The 21,557-nt window shown below is 37.6% G+C and overlaps 1 protein-coding gene across 1 annotated transcript in view; it reads right to left on the reverse strand.

Annotated features, from left to right (window-relative positions):
• The window catches only part of LOC127629092 (low-density lipoprotein receptor-related protein 1-like), a 184,203-nt gene that overhangs the window by 107,541 nt on the left and 55,105 nt on the right, over nucleotides 1-21,557 (reverse strand). Inside the window, exons 4-6 of the mRNA XM_052106140.1 lie at nucleotides 1,728-1,847; nucleotides 1,479-1,607; nucleotides 834-1,088 (exon numbers count right to left, since the gene is read on the reverse strand). Of these exons, the coding sequence (XP_051962100.1) occupies nucleotides 834-1,088; nucleotides 1,479-1,607; nucleotides 1,728-1,847 (504 nt within the window). The remainder of the gene's footprint in view (nucleotides 1-833; nucleotides 1,089-1,478; nucleotides 1,608-1,727; nucleotides 1,848-21,557) is intronic.

Raw genomic sequence — 21,557 nt, forward strand, 5'->3', positions numbered from 1 at the left:
AGTGCATGAAACAATGAAAGCACTTGAATTACTAATAAACATACATGCTAAGAGATTTGGATCATCTTGTGCAACTAGGGTTTGGCGGTATGACACAAAAAAACATGTTATTTTTTTGAATTTTTACATTATACAATATTTATGCTCTGAAATGGCTTAAAAGTTAGTAAAACATATCTGTCTAAATGCTCTCATTGTGCAGCTCGTGAGACAAGGACAGTGACACAAAGCAGAAAAGTCATGCCTCTCTCCAAATTGTGCCGCAGATATGCGCTTGAAATGTCTACAGAACAGTTAATAATAATGTCAGTGATTTAGTTTTCACATATTACACAATGTTGTGTACTCTTGGGGTAGACACAGCATAACTGTAGGTTTTTTTATGGTTTCTGAGCAACATTGTAGCAAGATGCAATAACATACCTTTGAATTTAACTGATGTGTGGTCACAAGGTCACAGGAAGTGCATATATCTGCTTTTTTACAATGGTGTCAAATGTGACACATCAATTATCATATTTATAACGTATTGTTTATCTAAAGAAGATAAAAATAATGTGATTAAGTACCCTTTTTTAAAGCTTTTTTAAGTAGCAAGATTTTAGAAAAATAAACTTTACCATATGGTTAGGCAAAGAATAAAACCCAATTGCATTTCCAGCATTCTTTTTAATGTAATGTTTTTGTATTTTACTTTGTGATATTTCTACAATTACTATGAAATAATATTATTAGTAATTATTATTATTATTAATTAATGTGATATAACGCCAACCTCTCGGCCCAACAGATACCAGACATCCAAATAAAACACACCCAATGATGGTACTTACGGTGCAGGCTGAGGGAGATATTGATGGACTTCTCCTCCGTGAAGCTCTTGGCATTGGGGAACTTGGCACACTTGAGTTGGGTGGCAGCAGGTGAGTCACCCATATGGATCCAGCATACAAGCTCCTGGGTGTAGATGAAGTCCATGGCTGTGGTCTGCTTGGTGTTGATGGAGATGGGGTTGGCTCCACTCAAAGACGTGGCTTGGATGTTCTGGGAGTTGGCTATGAGGAGGTATGGATGTCGATCTACGGGGTCTTAAACATGGGAGTCTTGTTATTTCCAAAAAGGATTTGACAAACGAAAGAAGAACCAGGGTTCCCACACATATTGACTAATATATATATATATATATACACATACATACACACACACACACACACACAACTTAAAAAACATTATTATTTTTGTTTGTTTGTTTAAACATTATTATCCATTCAATTTATTAGCTATTTATTTGCACTCACAAACAGCAATTTGAATACTGCATAATTAAATATTTTAGGGGAGAGCATAGCTAGGAAAACATGTATTCATTTTAGAAATGACTTTTATTACATAAAAAAATAATTAACAAAGGACCGGTTCCCAGGACCGTGGAAACCCTTAGCAACAAAGGAGTAGCAGAAAGTGTGTTTGTTTCCTACCGTTCTTGGCCTTGCATGAGCGGATATCTGGCTGAGGCAGGTAGCCCTCCACACAGCTGCAGGTGTAGGAGCCCTCTGTGTTTGTACATGTCTGACTGCAGGTCCCATACACCGCACACTCATTAAAATCTGAAGTCAAGAAAACCACACAGTTGGAAAAAGTCAGCCACTACACTTCCTCAATATTTCCAGTCATCGCTTAATAACAAAAGAGATCTCTGATCATAAAGGTACAGGACCAGAGCTCACCTTTGCATGTCTTCCCATCCTCTCCCACCTCATAGCCATTCCTGCAGTAGCACTTGGGGCCTGACAGTGTGACTGAACAATTGTACTGGCAGCCCATGATGGTGCAGTTATGTGCAAACTCTACAACACACAAAAAAGGAGAGAATATAGTCACAAACTGAGATCTGCACCAGCAATAAGAATACAAATGAAAAACTGAACATAGAACTCCTGAGATTCTATCGGTTGATTATTTCAAATGTATTTCTGCTGAAATCTATCAATAAATTGAGAGACTCGTATCTAGTTCAAAGTGTTTTGGAACATGGTTAACCAGGTCATCACCAGCTTAGCCAAGCTCTAACCAGTTTGACCTAGATGGTCTATAAAGACGACTTCGACCCCACAGTGGAGGTCCATCTGACAACCACACAAACCAGCTTGGAGCTAAAAACCTTGTTTTCCTCCAGTTAGAAACCACGTGAAACCAGTTACAATCAGAAGCTGTCCTAACCAGGCAAGACCATCTCTACCATGTAAATCTGATTTTATGGCACAACTACTTGTTGTCAAAAGAAAAGCATGACAGGCCATTTTTAATTGTCAGTTGGCTTTGATTTCTGTGATGTCGTTATATTAAGAATCAATTATGTTCTAATCGACTGTGATTGTGTCATGATGCACTTTTATTGTGTACAGACACTGGAATCTTTTATTGCGTTAGGACAAGGTTTTATCTTGCTTTTGCAATGTTTTTCTGCAGGGATAATTGAGAAGGATTCTTAGACAATTTTCTAGAGTGATGGAGATTTATTAAGGTGCTGTGGTGTAATGTGTAATTATTTAGCTGAATCTGTTGATGTGCTGTAACTCTTGACTCAGACTTGTTACAAGGGTCTCTGTATGGTGAGTGCAGAAGGGGAAAATGTTTTTGGCACACAAACATGTGAGGCCTTTTATTATGCTTATCCTGGAGATATCAGTGTTGGGAGAAACAGGCTGTCATACCTGCTTTCTTCTGTAAACCATGTGCTTTGTGTACTGTGAAAAGTACGTAGATGAAATAAAGCCTTCAATGCCTTTGGAGGAGCCTTTAGGATATCTTGAAAAAATAAGAAAGTGCTATAGGGTGGGGGTGTTGGATTTACTGCTCAAACAACCAAAAACACACAGACACAGTGCATATGATTAAAAGGTTTGGGTGTACACAGATGAGTGAGCTTGGTTTTATACTGTGGGTATTGCTGTGCTGCCAAACACTGCATCACTGCATCACTGTCCACCAACCGCTGTGTGAACTCAGAGTGCGTCTTCACTCAGACAAAAAACAAGTCTACACATGCCCACCAGATACATACACACACACACACACACACACACAGGTCTCAGAAAGCCACATCCATCACAAAAGTCATATTGTTTGATGTATTAATGTGGGAGCTGTTCAAGGAAGTGCAAATCGGGGGGCCTAGGTAGCTTAACGAGTATTGACGCTGACTACCACCCCTGTAGTCATGAGTTTGAATCTAGGGGGTGCTGATTGACTCCAGCCAGGTCTCCTAAGCAACCAAATTGGCCCGGTTGCTACATAGGGTAAAGTAATATGGGGTAACCTCCTCGTGGTCACAATTAGTAATTCTCACTCTCAATTGTATGTGGATAGCGGAGAGTAGCATGAGCCACCACAAGCTGGGAGTCTTGAATTGCGGTGTCATGCACAGAGAGCCACGTGATAAGATGCGCAGATTGACAGTCTCAGAAGTTTTAAACTTTCTCAGTTGTGCAGCTTTCTTTTAGTGCATGCACATGCACTAGACTTATTGTAATATGGCATAAAGTAAGGGCTCAATCATATTACGCAGACTACTTTCAGAAGGGGAGCATATGGCCTGATCACATTCGTAGAATCAATGCTAAAGCACTCGGACATCAAAGTTATCAAAATGAAACCTGCCATTAAACAGTGGCATAGATTTCATTTGAAATTTTCATTGGGGGGCTGGGGAACATGTCCCCACCATCACAAGCACAAAAACAACATCTATGCCATTCATAAGGAAAGCACAAAAAATGAAACAACCAAAAATATCAAAACATTGTTTTGACCAACAAATAGTCATTGACAAACTAACTGTATAAATGTATGACATTAACACATGACAACCTACCTCGAAATGATAACTTTTGTGAAAAATGCCATTATCTCAAGAACTCACTTAAACCTTTATGTAAAAATCTGCCTAATATATATATATATATATATATATATATATATATATATATATATATAAAAAGAAAGAAAGAGAGAGAGAGAAAGACCAACATTATTGTGTATTATGTGTCATGTAAATTTAGATCCATAACGTTGTATAAGTAGACAGCAGAGACTGCCTTCTGATTTCAAAGCAATTAAAAACAAAAATAAATTTTCATCCTATGAAATAGTGAACAATGGCTTTCTATTGTATTTCCAAATATATGAATATATTTTAATAAATGTCCCTTAGTATCTGTTAAACTGTGAAATATGCAAGATATGTTTAAGTTGCACTTAATGGACTTAATAGTGATTACAAGCTCTCGTTAACGTTTTTACGTACTACTCAATAGTTTTGGGAAACATGTGTTAGAGACTAAGTTAAACTAGAGACTAATTAGCAGAGACAGGCTACTTCTATTAAAATGAATGGGAGAAACTGGAACACCCACCAAGAAGCTCTAGCACCCAACGGTCAACCGATGAAGAAAGGAAGTCCCACCTTACAGGTAAAAGAGCCAATAACCTTTTAGATACAAACATCGCCTGTAAATCATCTTGAGAACGTGCATGTGCATTAGCTACACAAGCCGGGGAAATTAATTTTTTGTGTAATCTGATGTAAAAAAGCATGATGATACCAGCATTATCATATTTTACTGCTGATTTGAAATATGTTCTTGACCAACAGTTTTTGAGATTTCTATGTTCCCCCATTCAAGTAGATAGGAGCTGCACTGTCATGACTGAAAATTGGAAATAGTCTGCTGGGAGTGTTCCAAATATGGCTGCCAGTGGACTGATTTGCTAGAAACACTTTAGTACAATTTAAGTGCTACTAATGTTCTACTAAGTGCTTTAGGAAACCCAGCCTATAAAGTTCACACTTTATTCCAAAGTAGTGCCATAATAGACAAACCACTCTTAATTGTACATTACAATTACAATAATAGAAGCTTTTTATGATGCCTGGAATGCATAACTGGTATTAATTTACATAAGTTACATTTGAGCAGGCAGCTTGCTTCATGTATTTTTCCACATTTTGAACAGCACTCAGTTCGAGATACAATTACTTCTAAAAGCAACAATTTTAGAGAAAAAGTTTCACATTTACATCACACTTGTTCAGAGTGCTGAAGCTTACTAAAAAAAAGAAAAGTTGCAGGTTCAAATACACTAAGAAGTGGTCCAGGAGCTATAACCATTGTGCCCTTGCTGATCAAGTCATCAATTCTCCATGATTGCTAGAAGAGGACTGTCCAATAATTTCAAGAACTTTGGATATAATCATTGGCTGAAAGTCAACTTTCTATACTTGCATCCAACACATACTTTATTTATGAATGTGAACATGATATTTAACATGTATTTAATTGCATAACAAATGGAAACTGAAAACATTAATTAATGTATTACAAAAATAACAGTATTAAATGCATTGAATCCGAAAGGTCAAGCACATACACGTCATATGCAACCCACATATCCATTCTAGAGATATGAATAATGCAAAATAAACTAAAAAAAAAAAAAAAGGTCAGTTCACATGATATAAGCCACCTTAAATGATATACCAGAATCGTCGGATTAAAAGACAACATCATGTAAAAATTATGTATAAAAACTAAACACTGGTTCATTTTTGACCCACAAACGCATTCTCGGTTTAATAGGGTTTTGAACTAGGGGTTTGAAAAACATACATACAAAACCTCTGCAAGAGAAAAACAAACATTGAACTCCAATGTTATCACTATTGAGAAAACCTTTGTAACGACCCTGTGTGACAACCAGCCCCAGACATTCCAAATCAATGAGCAAAAAACAACATTTTCAAAACTTTGTCTAGGTACAGGATTAAAAGAAAACAACCATTCAAAGGAAAGGAAAAATGTTTTGGAACAGATTTCACTGTCTGACTTCAACATTCAGTGACAAACTGATGTAAAGAGTATAAATCACGATTAATCGCATATACAAATATTTGCTGAGAAAGCCCCTCGTATAACAATAATTCAATATGTAATGATGAAATACTTATACATAGTTATCTTTAAATATTAAAAAATTATATATATATATAAAATGAAAAAAATATTCAGATAATTAAAATGCATTACATTCCTGTAGCAGAAGAGTTCATCATTGATAAAACAATATAAAAGTGGCTTTAGAACACAATTTTTTACTGTATTGTTTACTACCATATTATTGATCATAAGTCAATCATTGGCATACAGTTCACAGCGATCCATTTCGCAAGTGAATTTGTAAATCAGTTGGAGATTTATTATGAGGGCAGTTTTTTTTCCCCAGTGTTTTCCTGCTCTGGCAAGAAAAAAAGGCTGTGCATGTTCAGTGTTTTCTTTATAGTGATTTTGTAATAAAAGGACGATGAAATAAAATGATGCCGAAATAATAATAAAGATACAAAATTATACAGACAAAATTGAAATGCGGGACACTGCTTATGACTTGCGGGACAGGGGACAAAGCTTCCAATTTCGGGACTGCCCCACAAAATGCGGGACAGGTGGTCACCCTACCATACGACCTGCGTCAGACATGCTTGTGTCGCGTCTCGGGTCTTGCGTCATATAAATAAAATGTTTAGGTCACTGTGTCAAGTTAAATATAGTTTAATCCTCAATCTTTAAACACATATCGAGATCCCCTAGTTCGCATTTGAACCCTTAGTAACGCATATCTGTGTTGTTTTCTTCACTGTATAAACCGTATGTTGCTCACACAGCTGAAATTTAACTTACTGCCCTCTGGAGCATACAGGTGGTACTACAAGCATGTGATTAAATGCAGAATTTTTTTTTAACGCGTTATTTTTTGTACAATCATTCGTGCGTTATTAACACGTTAACTCGACAGCCCTAATATATATAAGATCCTGCATATATATATATATATATATATATATAGAAGATCCCACAAAAGTTCAATGGGGTTAAGATCCATAACACTCTTTTCCAATTATCTGTTGTCCAGTGTCTGTTTCTTTGACCATTCTAACCCTTTTATCTGTTTCAAAAGTGTTTTTTTTTCTTTGCAATTCTTCCCATAAGGCCTGCACCCCTGAGTCTTCTCTTTACTGTTGTACATGAAACTGGTGTTTAGCGGATAGAATCCAATGAATCTGTCAGCTGAGGATACACACACACACACACACACACACACACACACACACACACACACACACACACACACACACACACACACACACATATATACAGTGGGTACGGAAAGTATTCAGACCCCCTTAAATTTTTCACTCTGTTATATTGCAGCCATTTGCTAAAATCATTTAAGTTCATTTTTTTTCCTCATTATTGTACACACAGCACCCCATATTGACAGAAAAACACAGAATTGTTGACATTTTTGCACATTTATTAAAAAAGAAAAACTGAAATATCACATGGTCCTAAGTATTCAGACCCTTTGTATAGTATTTAGTAGAAGCACCCTTTTGATCTAATACAGCCATGAGTCTTTTTGGGAAAGATGCAACAAGTTTTTCACATCTGGATTTGGGTATCCTCTGCCATTCCTCCTTGCAGATGCTCTCCAGTTCTGTCAGGTTGGATGGTAAACGTTGGTGGACCGCCATTTTCAGGTCTCTCCAGAGATGCTCAATTGGGTTTAAGTCAGGGCTCTGGCTGGGCCATTCAAGAACAGTCACGGAGTTGTTGTGAAGCCACTCCTTCGTTATTTTAGCGGTTTGCTTAGGGTCATTGTCTTGTTGGAAGGTGAACCTTAAGCCCAGTCTGAGGTCCAAAGCACTCTGGAGAAGTTTTTCGTCCAGGATATCCCTGTACTTGGCCGCATTCATCTTTCCCTCGATTGCAACCAGTCGTCCTGTCCCTGCAACTGAAAAACACCCCCACAGCATGATGCTGCCACCACCATGCTTCACTGTTGAGACTGTATTGGACAGGTGATGAGCAGTGCCTGGTTTTCTCCACACATACCGCTTAGAATTAAGGCCAAAAAGTTCTATCTTGGTCTCATCAGACCAGAGAATCTTATTTAATCACCATCTTGGAATCCTTCAGGTGTTTTTTAGCAAACTCCATGCAGGCTTTCATGTGTCTTGCACTGAGGAGAGGCTTCCGTCGGGCCACTCTGCCATAAAGTCCCGACTGGTGGATGGCTGCAGTGATGGTTGACTTACTGCAACATTCTCCCATCTCCCGACTGCATCTCTGGAGCTCAGCCACAGTGATCTTTGGGTTCTTCTTTACCTCTCTCACCAAGGCTCTTCTCCCCCGATAGCTCAGTTTGGCCGGACGGCCAGCTCTAGGAAGGGTTCTGGTCGTCCCAAACGTCTTCCATTTAAGGCTTATGGAGGCCACTGTGCTCTTATGAACCTTAAGGGCAGCAGAATTGTTTTTGTAACCTTGGCCAGATCTGTGCCTTGCCACAATTCTGTCTCTGAGCTCTTCAGGCAGTTCCTTTGACCTCATGATTCTCATTTGCTCTGACATGCACTGTGAGCAGTAAGGTCTTATATAGACAGGTGTGTGGCTTTCCTAATCAAGTCCAATCAGTATAATCAAACACAGCTGGACTCAATTGAAGGTGTAGAACCATCTCAAGGATGATCAGAAGAAATGGACAGCACCTGAGTTAAATATATGAGTGTCACAGCAAAGGGTCTGAATACTTAGGACCATGTGATATTTCAGTTTTTGTTTTTTATTAAATGTGCAAAAATGTCAACAATTCTGTGTTTTTCTGTCAATATGGGGTGCTGTGTGTACAATAATGAGGGGAAAAAAATGAACTTAAATGATTTTAGCAAATGGCTAAAATATAACAAAGAGTGAAAAATTTAAGGGGGTCTGAATACTTTCCGTACCCACTGTGTGTGTATATATATATATATATATATATATATATATACACACACACTCACCTAAAGGATTATTAGGAACACCTGTTCAATTTCTCATTAATGCAATTATCTAATCAACCAATCACATGGCAGTTGCTTCAATGCATTTAGGGGTGTGGTCCTGGTCAAGACAATCTCCTGAACTCCAAACTGAATGTCAGAATGGGAAAGAAAGGTGATTTAAGCAATTTTGAGCGTGGCATGGTTGTTGGTGCCAGACGGGCCGGTCTGAGTATTTCACAATCTGCTCAGTTACTGGGATTTTCATGCACAACCATTTCTAGGGTTTACAAAGAATGGTGTGAAAAGGGAAAAACATCCAGTATGTGGCAGTCCTGTGGGCGAAAATGCCTTGTTGATGCTAGAGGTCAGAGGAGACTGGGCCGACTGATTCAAGCTGATAGAAGAGCAACTTTGCCTGAAATAACCACTCGTTACAACCGAGGTATGCAGCAAAGCATTTGTGAAGCCACAACACGCACAACCTTGAGGCGGATGGGCTACAACAGCAGAAGACCCCACCGGGTACCACTCATCTCCACTACAAATAGGAAAAAGAGGCTACAATTTGCAAGAGCTCACCAACATTGGACAGTTGAAGACTGGAAAAATGTTGCCTGGTCTGATGAGTCTCGATTTCTGTTGAGACATTCAGATGGTAGAGTCAGAATTTGGCGTAAACAGAATGAGAACATGGATCCATCATGCCTTGTTACCACTGTGCAGGCTGGTGGTGGTGGTGTAATGGTGTGGGGGATGTTTTCTTGGCACACTTTAGGCCCCTTAGTGCCAATTGGGCATCGTTTAAATGCCACGGCCTACCTGAGCATTGTTTCTGACCATGTTCATCCCTTTATGGCCACCATGTACCCATCCTCTGATGGCTACTTCCAGCAGGATAATGCACCATGTCACAAAGCTCGAATCATTTCAAATTGGTTTCTTGAACATGACAATGAGTTCACTGTACTAAAATGGCCCCCACAGTCACCAGATCTCAACCCAATAGAGCATCTTTGGGATGTGGTGGAACGGGAGCTTTGTGCCCTGGATGTGCATCCCACAAATCTCCATCAACTGCAAGATGCTATCCTATCAATATGGGCCAACATTTCTAAAGAATTCTTTCAGCACCTTGTTGAATCAATGCCACGTAGAATTAAGGCAGTTCTGAAGGCGAAAGGGGGTCAAACACAGTATTAGTATGGTGTTCCTAATAATCCTTTAGGTGAGTGTATATATACATAAACACATACATATAAACACACACATACATACACACACACACACACACACACACTAATTTTTGTTTCAATTAAAAATAAAAAAAAAAAACACATGTTTATCTTAATGTTAAAATGATTAATAGATAAATATAGTAAGCTTTATTTGTACGGATTTCCACATAACAGGTTCTCTCTCAGAGAAGCTTTGTCTCTTTAATTCTTTGTTTAGTCCTTTAACGCACCGCTGCTACAGCAATCAAAGTGCTGTTTGTTCACTGTCGGGCATCAAAATCCTCTGCTGTTATACATTTTCCTGTTATTATGCTTTTGTTTTTTGCAATTAACAATTTTTATTGATTTCAATGACAAATCCAATAAACATAACAGGAAACATGGAATCACATTACATAAACCTAAACCCTTAAATTAGATTAACTATATCTGAAAAATTTGCTCAGAATAAAATACCCAAATACTTAATGCCCTGTTTGGGCAACTGGAAGGCTCCCGGCTGGAAGGCCATTATTTAACAGTAAGCAGTCAGAGCCAAAGCTTCGTATTTAGACCAATCGACTTTGTATCCTGAGAACTTGGAAAAGGAATGAATAATTCTGTGGAGGCAATGCACAGATCTAGTAGGGTCAGAGACAAATAATAAAATGTAATCTGCGTAAAGCAGAAGCTTATCCGCCAAACATACCGCCATCACCCCTGGAAAATCATCCTCCTTTCTTATCACAGCTGCTAACAGTTCCAGGGCAAGACGGAACAATAATGGGGAAAGAGGGCAACCCTGCCGAGTGTCCCTATCCAGAGTAAAATAATGTGAAATTAATACATTTGTTTGTAGCGCTGCTACAGGGTGTTTATAAAGTAACAATCCAACCAATAAATGCACTCCCGAACCCGTACATTTCCAAAATCTTAACAAGACAATCCCATTCTACCATATCAAACGCCTTTTCGACATCAAGTCAGATGGCAGCGAAAGGAGACTGATCATTTGCTACTGACCACATGATATTGATGAAACGCATAATGTTATCAGAACAGCTATGGCCCCAAATAACCTCCACCTGATCTATATGTAAATGAGATGTCATAACTTTAGTTAATCGGTTAGCCAAAATTTTTGGCACCATTTTTACATCTAGCTCGATCAAGGAAATTGGAAACTTTTACACTCGCTTGGATCTTTGTCCATTTTAAGAATCAGACTGATCCGGGCTTGTGTCATGGTTGGGGGAAGCTTTCCATTCTTTAATGATTCCGTATAAACTTCTAACAAAAGTGGAGTCAATTCTGTAGCATAAGATCTAAAAAATTCTGCGGCAAAACAATCTGGCCCCGGAGCCTTTCCTGCAGGTAAGGCCTTAATTACCCTGTCAAGCTCCTATAAGGTTATCTCATAATTAAGATAATTGTTTTGCTCAGTCGTCAATTTAGAGAGATCTAATGGTTCTACAAATTTTGTCCCCCGACTCAAAGCACTTTCCGTGACAAAATAGTAGAAAATCTGTATTTGAATTGGGTCAATTCTCTGAGGCCATCAGACGTCATTCTGCGCTTCAGCTCTGCACTTTTAATATTCCCTTCCATCTCCACAAATTCTCATGATTTGAATTATTTGGTGAATGAGGCATACTGTATGATCTGACCCCTAAAAACCACCTTAAGTGCCTCCCAAGTCACGCTCACAGAATATACTGAGGATCCATATAAACATTAATTTCAGTCTATAACATTTGTTGGAAAATCAGGATTTTGCAAAAGGGATACATTAAAGCACCAACTATATGATTTATTTTCTCTGAAAGTGAACACCTCTAAACACACCAGGGCGTGATCTGAAACCAAGACGTTTCCAATTGAGCAATCCATAACAGATGAAATGAGGGACTTAGATATATATATATATAAAAAATCTATTCTAGAATAAATCTTATGGACTGGTAAAAAAAACATTTATAGTCCCTACCAGATGGGTTCATAAGTCACCAAATATCTGCAAGTCCAAGATTTTTACCCATCCTGTGAAGCGTCAATGTTGCTCTAGGGGGCTTACACACTTTTGCTTCACTTTGATCAAGACTGAGTCTATCAAAAGATTGGTCTCCTCCCAATATTATATCATGAGGTGTGCCAGCGGCTTGCAACATCCCTAAAAGATCAATAAAAAAAGCTCTGATCATCAACATTTGCACATAAATAGCCAAAACCAACCTTTGCCACTGAATTTCCGCAAAAACAATGATTCTCCCGCATTTATCTTTAATCTGAGAGATTTTAATTGTTGATGTTTACTTATCAATACAATATCTCCCCTGCTCTTACTTGAGCCAGCACTAAAGAAAATATGCCCACCCTTTATCTTCCCAAATCTTTCAGCTTCCTGCAAGGAAAGATGTGTTTCTTGAAGAAACATTATATCACATTTCTTACACTTCAGAAAATAAATAACCTTCCTTCTTTTTATGGGGTGCCCCAACCTATTCACATTCCACGTGGAGAAAGATAACCCACTCATATAAACATTTTACATTTTGATATAACAGGAAAAAAATTTGGTCAAAAACAAGATTATACAGACCACATTCCAATATTAGTTAAACAATCAAACCCCGAACCAAACAAACATAAATTAAAATGTGCGCATTAACCTAGCGCATGACAGCGCCAACCGGCGTCAATCTCTCTAAACTCAAAAGATCCATGTACGCCTATGAGAATTCCCACAACAACTTTGCCATCGGATTGCTCAAGTCCGGTGTTTCTGCACAAGTTTTGTGAGGCAAAATTATGTAACAGAAAATTATTTGTAAAACAAACCCCAGTAGGAGTAATAAACACAAAGAACGTGTAAATTAATCAGCAAAAATGGCACCCATCTTCCTCAGACAGCCAAGAGTAAGTACAGCACGTTAATCCACTCTGGAGCTCCATGAGAAACACCAAATGGCTTACTCACCCATTGATTCTATTAAGGACAGCGCTTGAACATAAAACGATTTAACTCGCTCAATTTCCAGCTTATGGCCTGTTATGTAGAGCAGACTTGGGAAGAGCTCATCTAGGAATTTCACCCTATATCTGCCTTCTTCATGCTCCTTAAGTCATTTCGTCGGCTCCTATTTTCAAGATCTTCCCGTTTTTCCTAAATGTTTTCCATGTCTATCTTGGTCGCTAGCGGATAATTCCCTTTCCAATGACACCAGATAATCAAATCTGTTTCTCAACATCTGACACTCTTGCAACAGACTCTCAACCAAGAATTTTGTTTCCATTGCCATAATCGACACTCTTGCAACAGACTCTCAACCAAGAATTTTGTTTCCATTGCCATAATCGATCAATGTATTACAGCGAGATCCTCCAAGTCAACAACAACCTTCGTCAGCATCACAGACATGTTGGACAGTCGATGCTGGATTTCTCCCGTGGCACCATCCAAACAGGGTCCCTGGTCTGCGGGCCTGTCTGAGGTTTCAGCTTGAGTACGTAAGTGGCAGACCTCCAGCCCCTGGCGGACGGAACGCCCCGCTTTGTTCTTGGGGAACAGAAGAGGTCTCCCCCACCCCTGGCAGCGGTTCTCCCGCTCCAGGCAGTCAGTTAGGAGCCCCTTCTCCCCTCGTGGTCGGCGGCCGTCGTCCGCTTCCGCTTCCAGGCGGCCAAGCTCCTCGTCCCCCGGCAGATGGCCGTGGCTGCTCCGTTGGGGTGGATGGAAGTGGCAAGAACTCTACTACGGCATATCCCTCCTCCTTCCCGGATTTTGGCACCAGTGTAACGTAGTTCAATGGGAAAGAGGCGGCGAGAAACGGCTTGATGATATAAATAATATTTTAATGCTCAAACATAAACAGAAGATACAAACACACACATGACGGACATATCCGTAAACTATCTCTCTCTCCCGCACAATCCTCCGCAGTCGGCCTTTATCCCTCTCGGAGGCTTGATTAGCCTGATAAGGGACCAGGTGTGTAGAATCACGACCCGGCCCCGACCTCTGCCCTGCCACACAGAGTTTTTCTATCAAAACATCAAACTGCAATGGTTACAGAATTGCAATATCGGAATACATATCAAATTGGCTATCAGGAGTTCAGTGGCATTTCCCAGCCCTATGTGTTATACTAGCAATATAACATTGTTTTATATATATCAGTGTTACCCTGAGGCACTCTGAGGTAGTTGTCAATAGCCTAAGGTATTCTGTAAGCTGTGATCTGGAAAACACAGTTCAATCAAACCAAAACGTACTGGAACAGTGTGAGAGAGAGAGAGAGAGAGAGAGAGAGAGAGAGAGAGAGAGAGAGAGAGAGACAGAGAGAGAGAGAGAGAGAGAGAGAGAGAGAGAGCACTGAAGAGGAGTTTCTACAACACAGCTCACACAAAGGCTATGGCACTGACAGGCACAATGAGGCTTTTGTGGAATGTGTAGGGAGAGAAAGATGTGCTGGCAAAACACTGCGGCCTGTATCGAATCAGTTCCCTCAACCAATCCCAGTCTGTGCCAGGCCAAACTCATACACTGACCTCACATCCACAAACACAACACTACACAAAACACAACAGAGGGCATTAGGGGTGTGGCATGAGGCATTTCAACTGGTTACCTCAAAATTGACAGTCAAAACATATTGACAGGCAATGGCAATTTTTTGGAGATTATTTCAAGTAACCTTAAAGAAATAAAGTCTTCTGAAGCCATACAATAGCTTTGTGTGAGGACCAGATCTAATATAAGTTGTTCTTCACAGAAATTCCAGTTTTGCTCCAAACTCATCCATTCAAAAATTCCATGTTAGAGTCAGTTTAGACAAAAATGGCTATATTTTCTTTGACAATTGCATGTAACATCAATCACAACATGGCAAGTTTGAAAACTACAGCAGTGGTGAAGTAAAAAATATGTATTAATAATTACAATTAACACAGTGAAGTGCTGGGGGGGAACATGAGGAAAGACAAACAGAAAGATACTGAGAAGAGGAAAGAGCTGTATGATTTAATACAGAATCTTTCTAAGGCAGCAGCTACAAAACCACTGGCAGTCAGTCCTAAATTCAGCCTTCTTCTGCACTGCCTGCAAACCCCTCAACATGTTACAAAACAGCTATTAACAACAGTTCCAGAGCCAGCTCTGCTTCAAATGTAAGGACAGCTTCTTCATAAACACTTCACTGTGTCATTCTGGAAGTCCACCTCTCACCTGACCGAGCATTAGCAGAGAATTAGGACACAGAACAGGAAATGGATGAAAATGTAATGCTGCCTACTTTGGCACTTATGAGATCCATCAATATTTCAAATGATGAGAGGGGGGGATTCTGTGCCAGTATTGTGGACTACCTAATGAAAAGTAGTGATGCTGCTAACTTGACTACATTTTTCAGTAATATGAAATTAGCTCAGATAGTTTTCAGAATAGTGCAGTTTTCCCAGTGAAACCACTATTTTCCAACACGTAAGCGGTACAGTGTGATAGAGCCCTACGTCGCCATTTTCATGTGACAGTTGCACACGCAGCCTTAAAACACGCTTAACTGAAAAAACAAACAAAGAAATAAACAACGAAATACACTCTTAGAATCTCCTCTCAGTCTTTCAAATAGCTTTGGGAATATTTATATATTTATTTTGTGGGGAATTTGTTCGTTCAGACTGGTTCATATTAACTGGTTAAATTTTTTTTTTAATTTGAATCAACAATCAGTTAATTCTGTAGTGAAAAACATCCTTTGTCCAGTTGTTTGATTGTTTTGATTGTTCACAATATTTTCAATTAATTTTATTATTTATGGAAATCTGTGTATTTTTGAAGAGGATAAATCCAGCAACACTTGTTGAAGGGAGAGATTTATTAAACCAAAAAAAACTGCATTTCGGCACACAAGCCTTCATCAGGGTTTATAAAGTAAGCCTTCAATGGTGCCTCATTGTAACTAAAGTCCATTTCAAGGCAAGTCAGTCCATTCGGCAGCCATCTTTAATGCTCCAGGGCTGCTATTTTTATGGATACAACTGGCATGAATTACAGCTCCTATCTACTTGAATGAGGAAGACCAAAATCTCCTTGAGTTGACTGACAGTTTATGATAAAGGAAAATATTTTAAAATCCAAAGTATAACTCCTCTTTCACTGTATATTTTGCCATTGCAGTCTTTAGGCACGATTTTGATTTCAGGCTTGATTAAACATCCTAGTTCTTGACACACAAGCATAGTGCTAGATCGCACTATAGGATGTGTAATAGAGCATAATCACAAAGGTGACCATGTCAAGATATATAGTGAAAAAGGAATTACATTTAATTCTATTCTCACCCAAAAATTATTGGATCGCTTTAGAAGACATGGATTAAACCACTGGAGTCGTATGGATTACTTTTATGATGTCTTTGTGATATTTGGATCTTCAGAGTTGTGGCCACCATTCACTTGCATTGTATGGACCTACAGAGCTGAGATATTCTTCTAAAATCTTTGTTTGTGTTCAGAAGTAGAAAGTCATACACATCTAAGATGGCCTGAGAGTAAATGATAAGAGAATTTTCATTTTTGGGTGAACTACCTCTTTACCTCTGAGGCGGGTCAAGTTGAAATAAATGTTTTGTGGTTAATCTATATTATGCCACAAATGTGGTCAATTGCAATGACCACATTATAATTTGCAGATGACAAATATAAACAGGCCAACTAAAAGCAAGTAATCGTCCAGCTTGACACAACAACATTCACTCAAACAAAGGCTTGCGTTTAGGGTGGGGCAATCAGTTTCTTTGATGAACAGCAGACGAGGGGGTATATTCAGAAGGCTTTATGAAAACAATGTTTATTTTTGCAATTCGATTCAGTGGCACTAGTGTAACACACTACGTTTTAGCTACTTGATTGTAGTTAAACCCTTTTAAGTTATAAATAGCTTGGCAATAAACAGTTTCATTAGATTTCCAAACACTGGATGAACAGATCAGATTTTTTGGGAAATATGATGTCTACATCTTGCTACAACATCTCACATCATTATGGGGACCCCCTGAACATAATATTTATGAGTTTTTAATCGCTGCAACAACCTGCCAAATAAAATATGCCATTTAATTCTAGTGGTGGAGGAAATTAACCATTAAGCCACTCTGTAAGGGCATGCTGCACTGACGCATAGCATGCATTAACAATGTGAAGCACTTTATGACTCTCCTAAATTTGGCGTGTTTGTGTGTAAAATTTCTCATAGACAAGATTTCGCTGTCTGTCTGACGACAGGCCCCCACATGCTAATGCATGTATGTGTTTTGGTAATGATTGGGAAAGCTGTGCCGAAAACATTCTTCAGAGAGCAAGAGGGAGTTCATGTCGGGTCTGGAGTCAATGAACTTCAGCTTTGGTCTGCGTGTGGTGTGCAGTAATGATTGGGAAAAATGTGAACAAAACTTTCTTCGGTAAGCAGTTTTGTATAGTTTCGAAGTACACACAACACCCACAGACCAACACAGAAGTTCATTGACTCTTAAAAAAAAAAAAAAACTCTCTCGCTTTGTCTGATGTAAAAGTGTCCTCAAGTTGAACTTAAACAAATGCCTAAACCAAAAATGAAAATAATGGCAAACATCTATTTGATATGAAATAATTTGTTCCCCAAAAATGAAGATTCTGCCCTCCCAAACCTGTATGACTTTATTATGTCAAACACAAAAGGCAAAATTTCAATCTGTTCCTCGAACAATGCTGACATATGCCTTCATGACAATTCACAAATGCTTATGGGCCACATTTATAATACTATTATGGTGATTTTGCATCCTTTTTGAAGCTTAAAGCTTCAGCTTAATTCTTTGTAATCGAATAGATAGGAAGAAAAAAAACATCCACTCAAAATGTATTCTTTTGTGTTCAAAAGAGGAAAGAAGGTCATCCAGGTTGGGAACAACAAGAGGGATATTAAATATGACAGAAATTTCATTTTTGGATTAACTATTTGTTTAATTGTAACACTTCTCTAAAAAGTGCATATTGGTCCCATCAATACTGTAAACAGAGCCAACCTCACCTATCACTGCAGTAAAAACATTGTGAAGCTCTACAGTTTAACAGACACAAAATGATAAGCCATTGCCCAGAATGATAGGCTGTTGCCAGAGCTGAGAGCCAAGCTCAGATAAAGTTTCTTTTCTGCTAGTGGCTTTTGCAAATAGCAGTGCAAAGTTCTATTTTAAATGGCTAATCACTCTTGTAAGTGCCGCGTATTTGCTCACATGTGTGAGCAGTCTCTTGTGTGAAGAGGGAACCAAACAGGGAAAAGGCCCTCTAATATGGGGCTAATAGAAGAATAACACAGGATAAACATCGGCACCATGGCCTGCTGTTGTCTGATGATTAGCACAAACTACAGTTTCAGCTTATAGTAGGACAGTCAATTTCTCCATTTGATATTTAACTACACTACAAACAAAAAGTTAATTATCAACTTAAGTTCCTAAAGGTGCCAATTTTCTTACTATCAAATTATATTCAATACAGTCATATTATCAGAGCAGCATTTGTCTAAAGAATAAATAAATTAAGATTTAAATTAGTGTGACATCGAATTAGGACACATTAAATTAGATCAAATACAACTAATGAAACCAAAAACACCTTCATTTAGTTGAAAGTGAATCCTAAAAAGTGATAAACCAAAAATGTGTCCTACAGGGACTTATGGGAACTGTTTTGAGAAATGACTCAAACCAATCAGTTCATTCTATTGTAATGACCTGTCCAAACATACTGGTTTGCTAAAATAAATCATAAGGATACTAAACTACTACGTGTTGCAAACAGAAAAATATTATAAAAAATACAATTGTTAATTAATGGAAATGCTATAATATCTAAAAGCTAAATCTAAAGCAACTGTCACACAATTTTGTATGTATAAGGTGTACTACTACTACTTCAATTAAGGCATCTAAGAGCAGTTTGTGAACAGAAACAGGAGTTTGAGTTTAAATAATTGTAAAATTATTGTAGCATATCATCAGCTCACTGTATATTTTGTTGGCAATAAAAACGCTTGGTCCACTTGTTTTTTGTAGCAATATAATTTGTTAGTGTGAATGCGACTTAATCTAAATTCAACTGCATCATTTCCTTAAAAAGAACCAAAAATATTTGCATTTATTTGCAATATATATTTATTATGTTATTTTATTTATTAGGGCTGTCGATTTCACGTGTTAATTCAGTGCGATTAATTTGATAAAAAAATAACGTCTTAAAAAAATGTACGCAATTAATCGCCATGCCCCTGTATAAGGAAGATTCCTGAGAAATGCAAGCTTGTAGTACCACCTGTTTACTCCAGAGGGCAGTAAGTTAAACTTCAGCTGTGTGGCAGCACAGTTTATACAGTGAACAAAACAATCTTCAGCAGCAACAACACAAACATGTGTTGCATTCAAAACACTTGGAGCGCAAATGCAAACAAAGGGATCTCAAGATGTTCTAAGTATTAAACTATGTTTATGACACAACGCACCCGAGATGCTACACAAGTGTGTCTAACGCAGGTGTAAATTGACGGGTCTTTAAACAAGCCCTTATAATAAATCTCCAACTGATTGGCAAATTCACTTGTGAAATGGATCACTGTGAACTGTATGCCAATGATTGACTTCTGATCAATAATATGGTAGTAAACAATACATTGTATTCTAAAGCCGCTTTTTTGTATGGCCTTATCAATGATTAACTCTTCTGCTACAGGAATGTAATGTATTTTAATTATCTGAAATTATTTTATTATATATATATATATATATATATATATATATATATATATATATATATATATATATATATATATATATATATATATATAATAAAACATTTTCACAATTATATATATTACATATATATATATATATAAATATTTAACAATGATATATATTATATATATATATATAAAATTGTTAAATATTTAAAAGATAACTATGTATAATTATTTCATCATTATATATTGAATTATTGTTATATATGAGGGCTTTCTCAGCAAATATGTGTATGCGATTAATTAATCGGGACACAATGTAATTAATTTGATTAAAATTTTTAATCGATTGACAGCCCTAATTTATATATATAAAAAAATTACACGGCAGCTTGACATATATATATTTTTCTTTTTTTTTTTACTAAAACATTATTGTGAATGAACAAGGTGTGCACAAACTACTTCACTGGGTTTTTAGAACCCAGTTAAATATAGCAAAAATTATAACTGTGGGACCAAGTCAAGTTAAAATATTATACTGAATTATATTTTTTATTTAGAGATCAGATTTGTGTTATACAAAAGTAATATATTTCTGTCCTATTTAATTCCACATTCAACTGGAGCTTTTATTTTGACACTATCTCTGTTATAATGTGGTAGATTTGTATAATAACTTGTTGTGGTTACTAATGTTTGGAATTGTGCAAATGCTTGAACATGCAGCACTTTGGATTTCACATTGCACATGAACTGCTCTGAAAGAGCTAAAAACACAAGCCCATGAGGCCTGCACAGAACAGCACATCACCATTTTATTCTGAGGTGCACACAGACCAGATTTACTTAAATCGCAGCTTTTTGTGGTCTAACAATCACATGTGACCATATCATAACTTGTATGTTATTTTGATTAATTGTGCAACCCTGAAGTATCGCGAAATGAGTCTACTGATAACTAGATAAACAGATAAAAATCACATTAAAATATCACGATATTGCTAAATTTTATATTGTCAGCAAAATCCTCGCAATTATATAGTGAATATTCAATCTATCGCTCAGCATTATTTGTGAATTATCCTTTAAGATGGAATCACAGCTGATTTTTAGAGCTAATATTCCATTCTACGATATTTCGCACAATATTGAAATAAACAGATATATAAAAATAAAACAGAAGCTAGGCAGAAACTAAGACATGGCTGTATCTTCAACAAATAGATAATTTGTTTAGTGTGCCATTTAATCACTGTACTTTTCCTTTCATTTACTTTATTCAAATAAAAAATATGCAACATAAACCCGGAGTGAAAATATACATCATAAAACAGTACAATACAAGCAAACATATTAATGGCAATACATGAAGTTTGTTCACAATTTATGACAATTATGAAGCATGATCACACTGTTGATCGTCTTTAAACAATGATTTTCAGGTACCAGTAAATCTCAAGCATACTCTGACTGTTCATCAAAAACAGTTATTTTGGAAAGGGCTGACAGATATGGGTCCATGTCATCACAGCGGGAGTAAATGGACAGATCTTGAAACATCTTTAAGAGGCTTCACTACGGAATGATTAAATGAAGACTGCAGGGAGCCAATTAAATCTGCCAAAAGGGGAAACAAAATAAACTCATGAATGAAGGAATAGTTCACCCAAAAATTTGTATTCTCACTCACTCACCTTCA

The sequence above is a fragment of the Xyrauchen texanus genome, chromosome 35, assembly GCF_025860055.1.
Source record: "Xyrauchen texanus isolate HMW12.3.18 chromosome 35, RBS_HiC_50CHRs, whole genome shotgun sequence".
NCBI classification, from domain to species: domain Eukaryota; kingdom Metazoa; phylum Chordata; class Actinopteri; order Cypriniformes; family Catostomidae; genus Xyrauchen; species Xyrauchen texanus.